Genomic DNA, 19,843 nt, shown 5'->3' on the forward strand with positions numbered 1-19,843 from the left:
ATAAAAGAGAAAGATTCCCTAGAAAAAGAATGAGGAGTTGGAGCAAAATTCTATTTGTCCACATTCCAAACCAGCTTAGCTAAGTGAAGAGACTCCACAGAATTCAGAAAGAACAAAGAACAAACAAAAAAGCTTCTCGTGAGAAATCACTCAGCCACACCACAGGATAGTGGTTTAGTGGATGATGTCAGTTCATAATCCATCGTTGTTGCTTTACATTGGCCTGGACTCAGTTCCGTTCCCATCTCTCTCTGCCTTCCATTTGAGAAGAGTACAATATTGTCCAATGCAAGTACTCTAGTTCTTACCAGAAGACATGAGGCAATGTCCACTTAGGGAACTCTTACACTTCTCAGGAAAAGGTGGTTCTGTTTTTGTAATAAATAGTATTTCTTTTTTTTTAAATTATTTATTGTTTAACTTCAGTAATTACATTGTATTATGTGACACAATTACATAGAGACATCTGGAAGTTCGGCAGAGAAAAACAGTATAAGAAATCTAAGTCCTTTTCGGTATGAATAAAATTAACCCTAGAACTGCTTTTAGTATGGAATTTTACATAAGGTAATGATTTCCTTGATATATAAACTATATCCAGTTGCTTTTGTGCTATTTAATCTATGAGAGTTGCACTAGTCAGAATAGGAATTTAGAGGAAGAAACATGCTTCACTGATAATTTTAAAAAATGAGAAGACATTGATTATGGCATTGGAGACTGAATTGTTAACTCAGTAATTTAGGGCTAAGCTTCACAGTTACTAACACCTTACATGGTAAAAGGGAAAGAAAATATGAAAGATAAAGTACAAATGAGGAATATGTTAAACTATACTAATGTTAGAATAACATGAATTAGCAAACACAATTAGATTCAGATCAATTTAGGATAAATTTTCCATAAAGTTCACATTTCACATAATCCACACCAAAAACAAAACAAAACAAAACAAAACAAAAAACTGGTATCAAAGTCCCTCTTTAAATACAATGCTACAGAAAACTGTGTAAGTAAATCGTAAACTGATTAGCAAATACATAATATAAACCTCCACTTGAAGAAAGGTCTAGTGAAGGATTTGGACCAAAAAGAATTTGACCAAAAAGAATTAATGAGTATTAAAACATACTGGATACTCATAGGTATTTATAACTTTGAATGAACTGTTGAACCATGAAATTCCGTAAGAATCATTGCAGATCATGGAACAGATAGGTTCACTGACAAGTGATCTTACCTATTCACTTCAGTAACTTCTGAAGGGCAGTTTAAATCAGAAAGTGGCAGAATACCACTTTTTTTCAATTTTTTCTTATTTGATAAAAAGATGTTAACTCTTTAATATTCTATATGAACCCAACTACCACCCAAAAGCATCAGAGTAACATGCAGAAGTTGTAATGGAACAAAATAGGGAGTTAAATAGAAAAGTAGAGATATTTTGATTGGTTATAGATAAAAAGAGAGATACAGATCATATAATAATATCCACCTGGATCTGCAGTTATAAATTTAAAAAAATAAATTTGTGTGGAAAGTAATACAGCTCTAAGCCTAGTGATGTTGCTATATATATAGTAGCCATCCACTGCATTTAAGGAAAAGCCAACAATCCAGTGGTCCTTCTGAGTGCTGCTGCATCCTATCTGCAAGATCTAGAAAATTTTAAAAGTATACTAGTAAACTAAAACATATACTTAGCAATTCATTTTTTAATCATCTCTTTTTTCCCCAAAGAAATGAAAATCAATATTCCAGCAAAGAATTTGCCACAGGTCAATTCATATACCCAAGTGAGAACAATGAATATCACACTTGCATTTTCAACTGACATTTGTCCTTATGGAGAGAAAAATACATGAAGTTTCTGAAGTACAGTCAATTTACTTCTGTCTTCAAGAAGGTAACTCTTTTGTTAGGAAAGTTGATGGAAGTGTAAGCTAGTATAGGCCAATGAAAAACAGCATGACATAAACACATTCCGACTTTAGAACCACCTCAAAATACTCAAACAGGTAGTGATTAGAAGGATAGGAAAGTACCCTCTAGGTTTAATGTATCCACAATGCAGTCTAAGCGACAATTTGTGAACCGAGTTTTTAGTCTGGAATCTGGGTAGCTCTGAGAACCATGTAAAGAGATGATAAACCCCGCTATCGACCCTGAAGACATCCCTGTTACGAACACCTTCCGTGTATGTAAGCAAGCCTACTTCATTTTCTAGCTTCTCATGTTCCCACTGTATATCAGAATTTCATCAGTCAGTCCTGCTCCCTGATGGTTATTAAATTTGATTCTATTTTTAATTTCTCAGCCATGGTTAGTTTCAACAACAATGGGGATCCAGGTAGGTTATGGGAAAGGCATTTGATCTCCTATAGCCTGTCAATCACTCCTGTGTGAATGTAACTTCTGAGAATTCAATCTCACTTGTCTGTCTCCTAACAGATGGCATCCTCTCATACTGCACAAAGACAGCATACTTCTCCTCATTATTAATGAGGGGTCATGAATTCACAAAGAAATCTTACAGATCACTCTGGTGTTCAGTCTCTGATGATCAAAATGTCCTTCTTACATAGAAAAAGAACACAGTTGTACTTGGAAAAGGTTTGGTATCTGCTTTTTCATGTACCCTGAAGGACCTGTCCCCCTCTTAGCTAGTTTACATAATTTTATTGAACTTTAATTTCATACATGGTTTCTCAAATCCTTGAGTAATGTATATATTCCCCAGATTCTCAATTTGAATTTTAACTTCACTCTGCTTTTCTAATAATGAGCATGTTTAAATTGACCTGATTCTTTTTCTTCCAATATGATTGTACCCATATCACATCCATGGTGAAATAAATGTTTTTCACAAGTCTGCTATGTTAATTTTCATTTAACAGGCAGCTGAGAGAGGCCAGCGGCATGGTATAGTAGGTTAAAGGCCAGAGTATGGAGTTCTGGTATTCCATAAACGCACCGATTTGAGTCCCAGATGGTTCACCTCATATCCATCTCCCTGCTAGTATAACTGGGAAAGTGTCAGAAGACAGACTATGTGTTTGGTTCCCTGCTACCTACATAATAGATCCAGATAGAGATAGAGGTTCCTGGCTTCACCTGGCCCATTATTGGTTCTTGTGGTCACTTGGAGGAGTGAACCAGCAGATGTAAGATCTCCTCTTCTCTCTGTCCTTCTGTCTGTGGAGCTCTAGCTCTCAAATAAGATAAACAGATAGGTAGATAAATAGATAAATAAATCTTAAAAATTGCAATTCAATGAACACCTGAAAATCTCTTCTGTAAGCTATTGAAAGTAATATGAATAACTCAGAGGGCAAAATCAATATTTTAAAATATTCTTTTTTGTTTGTACATTCTTTGGTGGGGCTAAGGGATGGAAGGTAAAATATGATACCTTGGCATCCGAGAAAACACTACAAGCACCGGCCACCCCATTCACTTGACATATGCTGCAAAAGGATTCACTGAGAGGTCTTTGAAGTCACAAACCCCTCACTTGAAAAGCATCCCACCATTTGCACACAGGAAAGGGCCACCCTTGTCAGTGATCCTGCAGAGGGAAGGTTTGAAAATCTCCTCCCACTTAATTTTCTCTCTCATGTAATCACATGCTTCTGCACATTTCTAATTTTTCATCAAACTCAAGTAGTACTCAAGTAGATTTTCCATTCTTTGTATGCTGATGCCTGAAATTTTATTCCTTACATCACACTTATGATAATACACTTTCATTTATTTCTTATTAGTCTTACTTTCATTTTAAATTCTTCACCCACAAACCTAGTAATGTGTAAGAAAGTTTATTTTTTCTCCTCAATTTCAGATCCAAAGTATGATATACTTTTATCCTCAGGCACCCAAGTATTCTTCTCCATTCCTGGGCTATTCCCATTTTTTTCTTCTTTCTCTTTGTTCAGTATGGACAACATAATATGTAATAAACCAATTTTAGATGATTTGTAGCAGAAAGAGATTGGGATTTGGAATTAAAAGACCATCATTAACAGGACAGAAAATCTCCTCACTCTACTCTTGATGATACTGTCAGTGTTTGAGATATTAATAGCAATTATTTTGATATAACATGCAGAAGAAACTCCATATATTGGTCTTATTAAATCCTTGCAACAACCTGACAGAGTAGGACAATTATCACATTTTTTTCAACAAAAAAACAAAATCATAGTATTCAAAGACAGCATTGTAGACAAAATCAGGAAGTTACCACAGGGAGCTTAAGATCTAATGCTTTCATGGAAATAATTTCAAAAAGATTTCGATGAACTATAGGGAAAAAATTATTGCTAACTATTTGAAAGGAAAAAGAAAATCTTAGAAAACAGCCTCAGTTACTGGTCACTATCAACACTCAAAAATGCAGAAAGTACACACAAGTCTGACTGCAAAAAATTTTTTCTCAGACGGTTTGGAGACAATTTGAAGTTACAATGAAATCCCAGAACAAAATTATAATCTAATATACAAATTATGTAGAAAAATGTATTTGTAAGCAATAATTAAAACTATAACATTCATTAGATTAAAATGATAGAAGTTCAAAAAGTGAAGTTAAACTCTAACCAATGCAAGACTCTCTTAATTGTAGCCTTCCGGGAAGTAAGGTAAATCTCTTTCCATGACCAAAACATTTAAAGTCAAGTTCTATGAGTTATGTTATAATATGAATACTGTCTGTTTCTTGAATTCAGTTACAAAGGAAAGAACCCAAGAAGATACATCCTCTTGTAATTAACACAAATTATAAATGATTTTAGTGACAGAGCTATATGAATCTATTCTAATCATGATACAGCAGGTCTAGAAGTAGAAGTTTGTAATAAAATGTACCATTCTTTTTTTAACTATCATCTCATTAATCCCACCTGATTTCTGATAATGAAAGGAAAATAGAATATATCTGAAAGTGTTCTATTGCCAACAGGTATATATTTACAAAAGAACACAGCTTGCCTTGTCTGCTATGTAAGATTCATGATTGAAAATCTGCGCCGGAGAGATGGAGCAAGCAAAATTTCCAAAGGACCTATTGTGATAAATGATACATGACAAAAGTGTGTTTAAACAGCTATTAGGCCCAAAAGAATCCAGCAGAAAATAAGGACAAAGAACATGGGCTTTTCTACTCCTAATTCCTTTGACAAAAATAACAAAATATGATAGTTTCACATAATGACAGGAAAAAATGGGAAACCTGGGAATGTGAAATATGTTGTTGTTAAGGAACAGAGATGCTGTTCACATATATTTCAGGTGGTAATTATTTTAGAAAATGGCTCTCTAGATCATTGTTTAAGAATCAAGAAGAATATAGAGTAGAAAGAGGGGACTGACACAACACTCACATCCTAACCGTTTAGAGTGATGACTGTCTAATGGCTATTTTGAAATTTGGTTACCATAACCAGTGAATGTCACACGAGCAAATACATTTCTAAGCAGAATGTCAGAAGAATGTCGTTAGCACATTTTAAAATTTCCAATTCTTTCCTACCAGCCTATCCAACAACCCAAACAAATCAGTTTAAACACAACTTCTTTTTACTAACGTCTTCTGAAGCATCACTGCAGTCAGATTGAGTCAAGTAACCATCTGGTGCAAATACAAATAGAGCTACATACAAGAATTATATTACACAGCCTCCCTAGCAAAGTTCTTACATGCAAGCTGTTCTTGTCAAGATCAGAGCCATTGTGATGATGCATCTTAATATTCAATCAGACTTTAAGTAAAGAGTGACAAAAGTCCACATATGGATGACAGCTGTTTCTTCAGTAAATATTTTCACATTTATTGAATGGAGGCTTATGGCAATATAGGGTATGTTTCATCAGACATTTCTGCCTGAAGTGCCTGAGGATGATTCAAACAGTAACAAGAACTCAGTTGCAATGATCACATCTTTGTTCCGACTTACATCTTCAAAAGTAACAGCTTTGCCAAATTAAGAGATGCATTGTACTGCTGATTTGAGAGTATCCTCAGACAATTTTACCTGGTGAAGACCACCAAACTTAAACAATTTCAGACTTTTTATTTCTCATCCCCTAATGGTATCATTAAAGTTACAAAATGAAAGCAAACTTCCTATACTGATTTTCTAATCACATAGATACAATCAATGGGAATTTAAGTAATAGATAATTACATTTTGACAAATCAGAGAAATTTTTACAGGGTTAAGGAGCCTATTGTTTGAGGAGGTTAAATAGGTCAGCTTTGTAACCAATAAGAAGTTTTACACTATTAAAAACCTTAAAAAGATAGATAAATTCTGTTGAGAAATGTACTAATTTCTAATAATAGTGTATCAACAGTTACTGAAAACATAATTAATACCTGAAACACAAAAATATACTTAGTGAATTTGCTAAGTATCTTTGAATATATACTGTACGTATACAGAAATCCTGGTTATTATGCCAGACTTAAACATATTAGCAAGATCTTTCAAATGGAACTTTTATAATCTACTAACTTAAGGCTACCCAGGTAAGTAATAAAAGTCTCTTCAGCTAAAACTATTCTGGTATGTTCCTCTGGTGACCACTAAGGCAGGTCCTGGTAGACCAGAGGTTTGCCTGTGTCTAAGGTCAAGTCTATCTATTGATTCATTAAGGAATTGACCATCCTCAGCCTCTCCATGAGACAGCCTTTTTCTTTCTTGCTATTTGGTTGTTAAAAAACATTTTGTTTTAAAATGGTGAGACCATTTTCTTATTTTCTACAAATCTTACCAGGATCTCATCTTCCGGTTTTTATGGAAACTTTTTCAGATCAAACACAGTGAAGAAAAAAATCTTACCCTGCTATTGGATCTACTGCTATCGCCTTAGGATTGTGGAGCTCCCGATCAATCAGGGTGACACACGTAGACCCGTTGGAATTACAAACAAAGATGCGGTCACTGACATGGTCCACAAAATAGAGATTTCTGGTGAGCCAGTCAATCGCCATTTGATGCACATCTGAAAAACACATAGATAAAATCATTGACTCACAGCTGTAAATCTGACATTATAATCCAAAGAGAATATAAGCCTAACTTGTCACAGAGTACATTTCCAATCTGCAGATGTTTTCAGAAGACATTGCAAAGATGATTTCTTGTTGTGTCAAAATGACATAATTTATGTAAAACAATGAGGTCCCTTTGGCAACTTACTTCTTCCTATCTAAAGATTGGGGATAAAAAAAAAGGATTCAGGATGACCTAAACCCAACATGCAGATGCTGACCATATCTTTTCCTTTTGTATTTACACAATGCATGTAAAACTTCAACCCAGTGAAAAACTAGTTCAATAGTACAGCTGTTAAGTTCACACTTTTGTGAAACTAAGGCAGCCCTGGTTTTCATGTAATTTTACATTTTTTCCTTTTTAAGGAAACAGTTGAGTAGTTTAAAAAGATCTGTAAATCCCATGACTTAAGAAAAAGTAGACATAATCTGAAAACAAAGCAAAAGTGGCAAGTGATGGGCTCTTTCAATAGCATACACTGAAAAAGAGCCTGCCAGAGGACTGATTAATTCTACAGCAGAGTGCTGTCCATTTGTAAGTTCCATGGAAATGGAAATATTTCACAATTACGTTCTTCAAGAAAGTAGCCACTAACAAGACGTGTCTATTGAATACTTTGTAATTGGCAACTGTGACTGAAAAGCTGCATCTTTATTGCATTTTATTTCAATTAATTTAAACCCAAATAATACAGGTGTCTGGTGGCTACTATGGATAATACCATTCTAGAAAAATGTATTCTACTTCACTTCAATATTTTCTGTTTGAGCAAATCTATGCACTGAAAATGCATGTCAAGTTATCTGGCAATAATAACTGCAAAAATGTTAGGGTTTAATTTCAATGATAAAGTATTAACATTTTCATATCTAACCTATAAATCTCAATTGAATCTAATTTTCTTTTAGATATTTATCATTGCTCAATTTTTCCAATGCTGTTAGAAAAAGCAATACTGGTCTCTTCAATGATTGACAAATTAGACTCATATTTATTATAGGTTTTCATGATGTTTATGCTTTTAACATTTAAAAACTATAACAGTTTATTTTTAGAGGAAGCATGTTACATGATCACCATATATATTAATGTTTAAATAATATTAAATTCTACATACTGTTTTTTCCTACATATAAACACGTACACCGTGATAATGTTCATTTATGAATTAAGTAGGAGATCAATAAATCCTAACGCTAAAAGAGAACAATAGTAACTTTATATTATAGTAACATTATTTCAATGTAGGATTTCTCTCAATATATGTTATGGTGCTATGCCACTTGAGATTGACAGCAAATAACTAAATCATGTATGAAAAGCAAAATATAAATGAGAGGCTTAATTATATACTTCTTCCTTGCTTGGGCCGAGTATGGATCTATAATTTACTGACTGAATAAGGTACAGATAGGCTACTTCCAAGCGTCTTACCATGGCATACTGAATATTTTATGCCAAAGGATTTGGGGGAAAAGTAGGTTCAAGAAGGTCGCTTTGTTCTCCTCCTTTCACTTGTACAAATGCCTAAGGACTTCGTGAGGTAGATGCCCTTGCTAGTCCTGTAGGAAAGGAATAGCCAAATATCTGAAGTTGGAGTTCAGATCTATGCCTATGCACATTTTGTTACGAATTTCTACCTTTTCGTATACTTAGAAACAACAACCAAAAATGTATCGTTAAATTTTATCTTGGGCCTACATTTACCTATGAAGGTTTCTCCAAGATGTAAATTGTATATTAACTAACTTTGTATATTTTCTTTCATTCATCTGTGGTTTTGTTATTCTAATTCGCCTGGTCCCAGCCAGTGAATCTAAGATAGCAGTGTAAAAAGATTATTGTTTTTCTTTTTCTACTCCATACATCAAAATATTCCCTCAGTAGCATGCTGCTACAGTGAATGATGTTCTCTTAACAGAGAGACTAACAAAGATGCAAGTGTTGCATTATCATTCATAATAATCTATTGTCAAAGTAAGGCAGAATAAGCATCTACTTGGTGGAAATTTTTGTCATGTCCTACCACGATAAGCAGAAATTGGATATTTTAACCCAAGGGATACAGATTTGTAGGCCATTGATCATTCATGGATCATACAGTCTTTATGGAAACATAAACATTTAAATGCTTCCTAAACTATAAGGAGCTTTTTTCTGCAAGAAGCCTAGAAACAAGTAATGTTAGAAGTCTGAATTATTTCTTCCTCTAGAATTTTGTAAATGTAGAATTTGTATTGTTTTGCAGTCTTTTTTCTATGATTATATCAGTAACCACCCAGAATCCACTCTTTTATAGGTCCTCTCAAAGTACGTGTGAGTCCATTCAATGACCAAACTTCATGCTAGGCATACAGCTGTCTAAATCTATGCAATTGCAATTTCAGTCAAGAGAGCTATTTGACAGCATTCATAACTTCAAGTCATTGTCATGTCTGAATTATTTTTTACTACTGAAACAATAGATCATGCTTACCAACCATCCGATTTTAAAGCAATGAAATCTCTCCATGCTAAGTCAAGTAGTAATTGTGAAGAACTTTCTCTGTTGCAATTGAGGATTCTATTTTCTTTCAATATAATGCATTTTAAGATTCAGGATATTAGACAAAGAATTCTCATAAGCAATACAGTCTGGGGCTCAGGAAATGATACCCCCAAAGTGTGAAATACTTCTACCAGAAGAGATCGAAAGGCTTCAATTGCAAAGTTTCTTTGACTTCTGCACTTCTCTCACTCTGATTTTCTCCCCTAAAACAAATATTAGAAACACTAAAATCCCTCTTTTCCAAAGCAGAGTGTAGGACTAGCAACTCCATTTTTCAAAGCAACCTAAACATCTAAGATTTATTCTCTAATCTTCCTTTTGTGTAGAAGCAGGTCTTAAAGAAAACCTTTGACACACCATGTTGCACAGGGGTCATGCCTCATACTGAGTAGGCAGACATGCCACCCAAAGAGGCCAAGAGGAACTGGACCAAGTAGGCTTCACTAGGGTAATCCCTTAGTTTATCACAGTTAGGTCAGTCCCTTTCTCTCTGATCCACTTTCTACACAGCTGTACAATATTCATTGAAATGATGTATAATAACAACCACTTTCCTTGGGGGTTGGGTTTTTAGATCTGAAGATTCCAGTGCCATTAACGTTTTATTAAATAAGTTGACATGCTTTTCTCCACTTAGTTGTTGTTGCAGCAATGTCAGCCGTGGCTCTTATGATGGGTAGGAGAAGGTTCATGTTTCTGTCTCTTCAATACATGGGAGAGGATTGTGTTTGTGCATATTTAATATATATATATATATATATATATATATATATATATATATATAGAGAGAGAGAGAGAGAGAGAGAGAGAGAGAGAGAGAGAGAGAATTGGACAGAAGTGACAGGTTAGCTTAAATAATTTCATAATGCCTGCAGACCGCATTTGTTATTCCTTGTGAACTCCACCCTCCACCCTCCACCCTCCACCCACAGTGGTCTGGGTGAAATTTAATCCAAAGCTTTGCTCCCAGAGGTTAATTTGTTACATTCTGCAACAAGGAAGAGTTAGCACATGGAAACCAGTCTGTTAAGATGTAACAGTGATGGCATGATGAGCACCTAGCATCCTCTTCACTGAAACCAGAACCACTATAATATTTAACCATGGCTCTAATCCTCCTTTCCCATATCCCCAATGTCTCCATCAGCACAGGGTGTCCATGCCTGCCTTTTATGAAAAGGAATTCACTGACTTGCTGGAGTGAGTCTCCAGGACTTACTTGCTTCTCCATTAGATAAGCATCTTAATGCCCAGACTGTCTGGAAAGAAATCCTGAACTACATTTAAATAACCCCATTCCATGGGTTGGGACCCATGAGACCATCGTAAATTCCATACAAACTCCGGCATCATTGACCAATCAGGAACTTTGCACATAACGCACCTCCAAACCCCTATTTTCTCACTGTGGAAACCATCATCCTTGACTACTCGGGGAGCAAGAGAATTAAACAATAGCTGCCTGGCTCCATGCTCTGCGCATTGCAATGCAGAACTATTTCCTTCCACCACCCTATGTCAATGATCTGCTCTCTGTGCTCCGTTTGAATGGACCCAATATTGGTGCTCTAGAACAAAGCCTCCAAATACTTTTGTGCATTGTTCTGCAACAGCACAAATCAGCTTGTGAAAATGAAAATACTTAGATGTCACTCCCTTGCTTTTTATGTAACTGGATGTTCCTTGTTCCTTCTTATGGATTACTGTGGTTTTTAGCCATAAAAAAACAAATACCTTGACTCTACTTGGGGTGGAGAGAACTTTGCAGGGATGAGCCTGCTCTGGGCTGCAGCGAATACAGGATGCATTCCAAATCCATGTTGTGTGGAGTTTCTCTATGACTGGTTACAGGTACAACAGGACAAATTCAGCTTTGTTTTTTTTTTTTTAACTAGCCAGGCAACTAAGAGTTATTAAAGTATGAATTACGCCTCTAAGTTCAGAAATGTGTAAATGATTTGAGCATTGTATGATAGGTGTTTTTCTAGGCAAAGCATGCAATATGTGTGATTCTATTTTGCTTCAGTGTAACAAAGTTTAAAGGAAATTACTGGAATTAACTATTTTTATGACATTTCTAAAAATGCGTAAACTTAATAAGACCCTTTTTGCTTCCTGTTACTAGAAATAAACGAACTTCTGTTATATTAATTTAGTTGTTAATATTTCTACAAATTGAATCCTCTGGGATTTTGATCATATGGTTCCTTTGAAACGGCTTTTATTCTGGACAATCACAATTTCTTAGCTGCCAAAACTTACTTTCCTTTTTCTCCCTGCAAGGTCAAAAAATATTGACCACTTATCTGAAATACAAAATAAGTCTATCAACATCAGCAATATCTGAACAAGTAAAAAACACTAACAGTATTGCAAAATATAAAATTTTACATGAAAATCTATGAACATAGTTTTAAAGTTCATTACTTGTTAGGTCTAACAGCATAATTCTATATCCAGTAAAATTTAATTGAAATGCAAGCTCAAGTTAAAAAATAATCAAATCGAAAATGGTGAATGTGAAACATAGAAACAACCTGTGCTTCGCATTATAGACTGACTTTTACCATCCCCAAATGTATACGTAATAGTTGTAATCTACATAATGTGTAGAAGCTATATTTGAAGGTAAGTTCTCTACAAAACTATGAAGCTAAAACGTGGCTCCCAGGGTGCTGTAACCAGATGTCCTTAAAAACTGAGACAATCAAAACATGAAAAACAGATGGCCTTTGTGTGGCGGCAAGGCCATGTGAGGTCACACCAAGATGGCCCTCTGAGCGAAAGATGCACTAGGTACTTCATTTCAGCCTTCTCAGGCTCTAAAACTGCAAAATAAATTGCAAACATTTTGCCCCAGTAACAACAAAGAGGATTTTCACCTAGTAGAAGACAACCCTGAAGTTTGCACTTTCACTGCCCAGTAAGTCATTAACCAATGGTACACCTAACTTTTATAAGAACTTTTGCCTTCTTTCCTTAATTATAAACCTATCAGTCTTATCTATACCCCTTTGAAATGGCTTCACTGTTCTGCTGAATCTCTTGTAAATGGTCCTATAACCTTTAATATTTGCAAATTATACATCAGCACTTTCCTGTTCATTAGCTATATAATTTTCAAACAGACATAAATGCAAAATTTCAGCATCTATAAGAATTACAAAGACAATATAGAAAGAGAAACTTATTGATAAAGACTATGGCCACTGCAATTACTGGCTGGAAAGTATACACCTAAAAAAAGGAAAGGCTCAGCTGCAGCCACTCTATTTGATGTAAAACTGTTTCTTTGCTTCAAAGAAGTATAAAGTATGTTTCAATTCAACTATTTCAGTTAAAATATTTTTAATATGATAAACTAATTTTGAAAATTTGCAAGCATTTTGTGTATCAGGCAAAACTCTTCTGAAGCCACAGTGGATCAAAAGCCATCAATATTATACAAAAAAAAAAAAAAAGCACCTCATGTATTTAGTTCAGCCTAACCCTCTGCTTAAAAGTATATGCTCATTCATCAGGGTCTGGAATCCCATGGGATGTCCATGTCACAGGGCTAGTAGAGGTGCTTTGCCCACTACACTATAATGTGATTGACTCCCTAATAATAGAAAGAGTAACTCCCCAAGTTTATATTTTGGGTACTTTCTACCTATTTCTTATTATGAATAATACTGCAAATGTCATCCAAAACAAAGAATATGTGAAATTGTGTTAAATAACATACATCTACTGTATTTTACAAGGGCGAATCTTACATGAAAGATGTCAAAACAGAAGAGTAAATTCTGTAATAAACACAACTTGGCTAACTTCAAAAAAAAAAGTATATGCTCATTAAGGGTACTAACATCCTTAAAAGTCACTATCCTTACATTACATAAATAAAAGTTCTGGCTTAGAAAATGCTAACGTAATTGAATTAAATATCGAACAGTAAGAATGTGGTGCAGTAGGTATTCAAAACATAACAGCTAGTACACAGAGTAAGAGTCGTCATTTTTTGACGTGTATCTTAGTAACTGTGACATAAGAAAAGCTGCAAGAAAGTAGTCTTGTACAAAATACAGCAATAAATGAGTACTGATAAGAGAGACATTCAGCAGGTTAGACGATTCTTATAAATGCCCACAAATTCTGATACGTCTGCTTCCCAGAGGTGGACCAAGTTCTTCACCTGGATGTGGGCTGTTTTCTCTGTTTTTCTTTCTAACAGAAACAACACAAATATTGGAGTCCGATTCCTTAGAGTAAGTATTAAACGGCATGATGGCTCTATTTCATTCTTTCTTTGACTCAGTCCTTCTGGTAAAAAGCCAGCTTTGAGGATCTGATGCTAAAGCTTCCTCTGTGCACAGGTCCTTGTTCCAAAGGAAATGAGGAACTCCTCCATACACCACAATAGTGAGTTTGGATACAACTCCCAGCTCTAGTTCACCTACTGAATGACAGAAGTTCCGGACAATTTTATTGTAAAACTATTACTTCAAATGGCAGCATAACAGAGAAACAGGGGATGGATAAGGAGAGAAAAAGAAACAAAAAAGCAAAACAAAAAATGTGAAAAGCCCAAAAAACTTTTGTTGGTTTACTTCCAAGTGACCACAACTGCCAGGACTGAATCAAACCAAAGTCAAGATTATATGTGTCTCTCAGACAGGTATTAGGGGCCCAGCAAATTGCATCATCATCTGCTACTTTTCTAGGAGCATGGGACATTGAATAGACATTCAAATGTGGGAGGCTGGCCTTGCAAACAGTGACTTAATACATTGTGTCCTACATTATCCTCCTAGCCAATGTCTTGGTTGTAACTGCGTGAGTTACTCCTGAATTTCTGACACAAAGGAGAACAGTTGCTTTGTTCGAAGTTACTAAATCTTGCAGTAATTTGTTTTGCAGCAAAGGATAACAACTGTAGTGGTAAAATACTGTAGCTTTATAAGACAGATTTTACTGACACTCAAGGCCTTTTTAAGGCCTATATATAAAGTAGACCAGCTATGACACCCTTAACTGCATTGGTTGCCTTAAGTAATCCTTGTGTACCTCTACTGCTGAAAATTTAAGTATGTTCTTGTGTTGAAACTACATTTAGGCATGATTAAAGATGGTTCAACTTGTATGGTTCCTTTCCCAACGAGAAGAGTTGGACAGTTCTAATGAACAGAGGAGACAAAATAATCTGGAAACATTACTGGTTAGGGGAGTCACCCTAGGATGGACGCCTTTGGATTTGAGCACAGATGATGATGCTAGTCATCTGAGTTAGCAAGCAGCAATGAGCTTGCCATGTTCTAAAAGTGAAGTGCAGGAATGACGGCATCTGTATCTTATGAATAAATACTAGGAGAAGTAGTGGTTACAGCAGTAATAAGATGAGGAGGCAAATTTGATGGTAATTATGTTGTAAAACCAGTAGATTAAATGATTAGATATGCTTCTTAAAATCAAATATCCAAAGTGTACTGGTTTAAACAATCAAATACTCCATTAGTATAGCATGGTGTAAACCAGCAATTTCCTTTCCAGCTTTCTATACAGTATCCCAATTGTTTTACTTGCTTCAATTATGCATATTCCCTTCCATGGAATGCCTATGTTACTATATCTAAATTTTTCAAATTTATATATAACCTATTAAATTTCTATGTACAATACTTGTATTTTCTTATTTGAATCCCATCCACACACAGGTATAGCACAGTTTCCTCATCGTCTCACAATCGCAATTTTTAGTCAATATACACCATTCATGTAATTATGACTATATACATTTTTGCTGATAGGTAAAGAAATAGTTTAGGACAATTATATCTTGAAATTAAATTGCCCATTACTCCAAGTTTTCTTTTTCCCTTCATTTTATTACTAAATAAGTTAAGCCATTAAATAAGTCTCTAAAAAAATCCTAATACTTTCTAAGTGGAAAAAAATGGTGAGTTATAAAATTTTGAGAATTTTGTTGCTTTGCCTTTTAATATTTAACATTTTATCATTTATTTTTATTTATTTGAGAGGAAGAGCAACAGTGAGAGAGATTGGGTCTACGGTTGGTGGGGGGGGCGAAGGGGTGAAGGGGTGAAGGGATATTAAAGGCAGTATTCTTATCTTCTATGTTAGACACATTTTGTTATACATTCAGCTTTCCTTGATAAAAATGAGTGAAGCTGTACACTTGATGACTTTCAAAAAATCACTTAAGAAGAGCAATCAATATATTGGGCTTTATGATGCATCTTGCAGAAAATACGGAAGTGTTTCCTTCAGGGAAATTGGTGATTCCAAAGAAAGATATGAAGTTATAGAAACCACAATGTGATATATTATGAAGCAAAATAAATTAAGGTGAGGAAATCAAGAGCTTTTTTCTCTCCATTCTCTCTCCTGTACTCATACACCTGGAAGCCACATTACAAAGCACAGATATCTGTAAGATTCCAAAAAAAGAAAACAATTAAGCTATCAGCTTCTATAGTTGTTCCAATGTTTTCATAAATAACTAGGACAAAGTAAAGGGTTTGTTTTTATTTTAAGTTAAAAAAGTATGTATTTATTCTGAAAGTCAGAGTTAAAGAGAGGCAGAGAGCCATAGAAGGGCAAAGGAGAAAGTGAGAGAGAGAAGAGAGATAGAAGAGAGTGAGGAGGGGGAAGGGAGTGAAAGAGGGAAAGGGGGGGGGGAGAGAGAGAGAGAGAGAGAGAGAGAGAGAGAGAAATATGAATGAGAGAGAGAATGATCAGTCCCCAGACGATCACAACAGTCCCATTCTAGGCAATGCCAAAGCCTGAAGCTTCGTCCACATCTGCCACAAGGGTCACAGTGAATAAGCAGACCATTAGCCATTGCAAAGACTGAAAATGTGGAGGCTGGAGGTCTACATACAAGAGTGCATATTCAGAAATTTTTAGAAGTTAAAATAAAGCCATGTCTTTGCTCATTTTAATTTTTTATCTGACAGGCATGATTTTAGTAAGCAAGACAGATACTTGGAATACTGTTTTAATGTTTATTACTCAGTTTTCCGGTGACAGGAAGCAGTGTGAGTCTCATAAGTAATGGCATTCGTTTCATCACAAACCTGTTTAATCTGTGTATGATGGCTGTGGGTGTCTCCTTTTCATTTAGTTTTCAGAGCATCCGTAGGCTGTTGCTAATGTGACGGCAGCAGCTGTTCCAGATGCCAGCATAGTCCCAGACAACCCTCAGAGACAGTGGTTTCTGAAGTTCTACATTGTTCTGCATGTCATTTCTCGAGGAACATACTGGAATTCTGTTTGGTACAGCTTTCAGCATTTTTACAAGCACAGTGACAACATTTCAATGGTGAGGTTTCTGTTTCCTGCACAAAATCTAGTGTTCTAGGGGCTTCACACTATTTATGAAAAATATTATCGGAAAAAATACTTGGACTTCAGAATTTTTATGCCCATCCTTATCTTTCAATTCGATGTTTCATGAAAGTTTTGAAGGTTTCTCATGTAGAGATATTGGATAAGTTGTTCTTTCAGACAACAAATCTTCCATAAGGAGTAATTACAGACTTTCTGTTTTGCAACCCTTTACATTAAAAACTCCAGATTTCTGACACATTTTTAAACAAAACCTCAAAGATTTTAAGAGAGGAATTTCATATTGAAAAATAACTATTCTCACCAGTACATATAAGCTGAAATGGTCTTTGAAACCACATGAGATATTGCTATTATTTGTGCGCGCACGTGTGTGTGTGTGTGTGTGTTTAGGTTAAGCAAATGCAAGATTCTCTAAAACCACAATAACCTAAGTAACATCTCCTTCGGGTATGAAAAAGAATATTTTCATGAATGAAGTTGTTAAGATTCATTACATTCTAATCATTTGAAGATCATGTTCTGAATCATAGATTTGTTTTCAAGATTTATCTCTCTCTCCTTTTTAAATTTAAAGTCACATTTACAGAGAGAAGGAGAGAGAGAGATCTTTCATCTGCTGGTTCTTTCCTCAAATGGCTGCAATGGCCAAAGCTGAAACAGTCTGAAGCCAGAAGACAAGAATGTCACCTGGGTCTTCCATGTGGGTGAAGGTGCCCAAAAACATGGGCCATGCCCCACTGCTTTCCCTGGCACAGCAGCAGGGAGCTCACTCAGAAGTACAGCAGCTGGGCTTCAAACAGGTATCCATACAAAATGCCAACAATGAAGACGTAGGCTTAACATACATGCCACAAAACTGGTGCCCATGTTTGTTTTAAAGCTGCAAAATTAGATTTGTATTTGAACAATAGTACATCTGTTTTTGCCTGCCATTTCCTTTTGAAAACAAATTTCTTTCAGTAAACAAACTCAATATACTTCACACTTGCACATGTAGCACACATTCATGTTACACCAGAAAGCTTACATACATCAAGGTTCACCACAATATTAAAATAATGAAGTTTTTTCCTATTTACTTTTATACCATACTTATTATTCCGGTTGAAGATCTAATTACTAGATTTGCAATTTTAGGAACTCTACTTACTTGAGTTGCTTATGAAAGACTTATCAGATTTGGGGAAATTAGTTCATATCTTCTCACATTAGATAACTAACCCACGAACCAGAATGTCAGGCCACTAATTCATCACTACTGACAGGATTGGCCAGTGATACAGTTACCAAAAGAAGCTACCCAAAAAAAATTTCCTGGCATCATGGTATCTAAGAGACTAAACCCAAAAGAATTCTGAAGAGCACAGTATGAAAGCAGTTTTGGTGAACTGAGACTTAAGATTTCCATGTTTAATGATATAGATAGACAGGCATATATATGTGTGTGTGTGCTCCTGTTTTATTAAATATTAACTTATTTGAGAGACAAGAACATATAGAAAGATCTTACATTTGGTGCTTCACACCACACATGCCCTAAATGTCCAGGGTCTAACTATCCACACTGCTGGCAGAGAAGCTGCTTCAGCCATCACCTTCTGTTTGCCAAAGTCTACTACCCCAGGAGGATGCAATCCCAAGTAGTCAGCCTTTCAATCCAAATACTTACATGGGATGAGGTTGTCTCAAGTTTTATAGATTCAATTATGTTTATTTGAAAAGCAGATTATACAGTAAGAGAGAGAGATATTCCATGTACTTGTCCACTCTTCAAATGACTGCAATGGCCAGAGCTAAGCTGCTCCAAAGATGGGAGCCAGAGCTACTTTTGGGTCTTCCCAGTAGGTACAGGGGCTCAAGGACATGAATCATCCTTCACTAGGCCATAATCAGGGAGCTCGATTAGAAGTGAAGTAGATGGGACTTGATCCAGAGCCCAAATGGGACGTCAGCAATGCAAAGGATTAGTCCCTCTGTTATTTTACCCATGAGGTCAAATGTTCACCCTTCATTAACATTTGCATAATGATTCATCATCATTTTTCACCATTTCACAATTTAATCAAGGTGTTAATAAATAATTCCTATTACCATGTCCTTTTCAATTTGATGAAAAATTTATTATTAAAGCAGAAGTTATTTGACACTGACATCCTCTCTATGCTAGTTCTTGACCACATACATGTTACACTTTTTTACCACAGATGATACTATAGGTTAGGGTCTTTTTTCAACTAAAATTCACCTAAATATTTATTGCACATTTTCTCTGAGTTACACATGTGCAACAACCTCTGCCTTTATCACTACAATCCAAATTCATATGGAACTGGGCTGTACAGATTAGATTTACTTGAGAGCCTGAGAATACCTTAAAATATTGTTACAGTAATATTCTCTACCTTCATTGTACATATAGCCTTTATAAACAAAGTTACAGTGAAGGTATATGCAAGTGATATAAGAATATAACCGATAGGCTTTCTCCCTGAGAGTCAAAACAATGTTCTTGAGGTAGATAACATAGAACAATAAATACCCAGAATGTCAACATGTATTAGACATACACATGTTACTTGTATCACACGCTTAGAAATAATCACCCACAATGAACACACAGACTCACTAACAAAAAAGGAAAGAAAATATAGCTCTAATGGGTTTATAGCAGCAAAAGCCACCACCTGTGAAACTGTTAGCCTGTAATAGTGCGCTGATTTGTGAACTAGCTATTCTTTTATCAGTCTAAATTTCTGCTAGTATTCCTAGGAACACAGTGGAACATGGCAGAACTACTTGGGCTTTAGCCACTCGTTGTAGGGAAAGAAAAAAACTTCCTGGCTTCATCCTGGTCCATTCCTGGCTGTTTCATTTATCTGAGGAA

The 19,843-nt window shown here is 35.4% G+C and overlaps 1 protein-coding gene across 1 annotated transcript in view; it reads right to left on the reverse strand.

Annotated features, from left to right (window-relative positions):
• LRP1B (LDL receptor related protein 1B) overlaps positions 1-19,843 on the reverse strand; it is a 1,366,825-nt gene that overhangs the window by 843,156 nt on the left and 503,826 nt on the right. Inside the window, exon 9 of the mRNA XM_058664204.1 lies at positions 6,843-7,005. Coding sequence (XP_058520187.1) covers positions 6,843-7,005 — 163 coding nt within the window. The remainder of the gene's footprint in view (positions 1-6,842; positions 7,006-19,843) is intronic.

The sequence above is a fragment of the Ochotona princeps genome, chromosome 5 (assembly GCF_030435755.1).
Source record: "Ochotona princeps isolate mOchPri1 chromosome 5, mOchPri1.hap1, whole genome shotgun sequence".
NCBI classification, from domain to species: Eukaryota; Metazoa; Chordata; class Mammalia; order Lagomorpha; family Ochotonidae; genus Ochotona; species Ochotona princeps.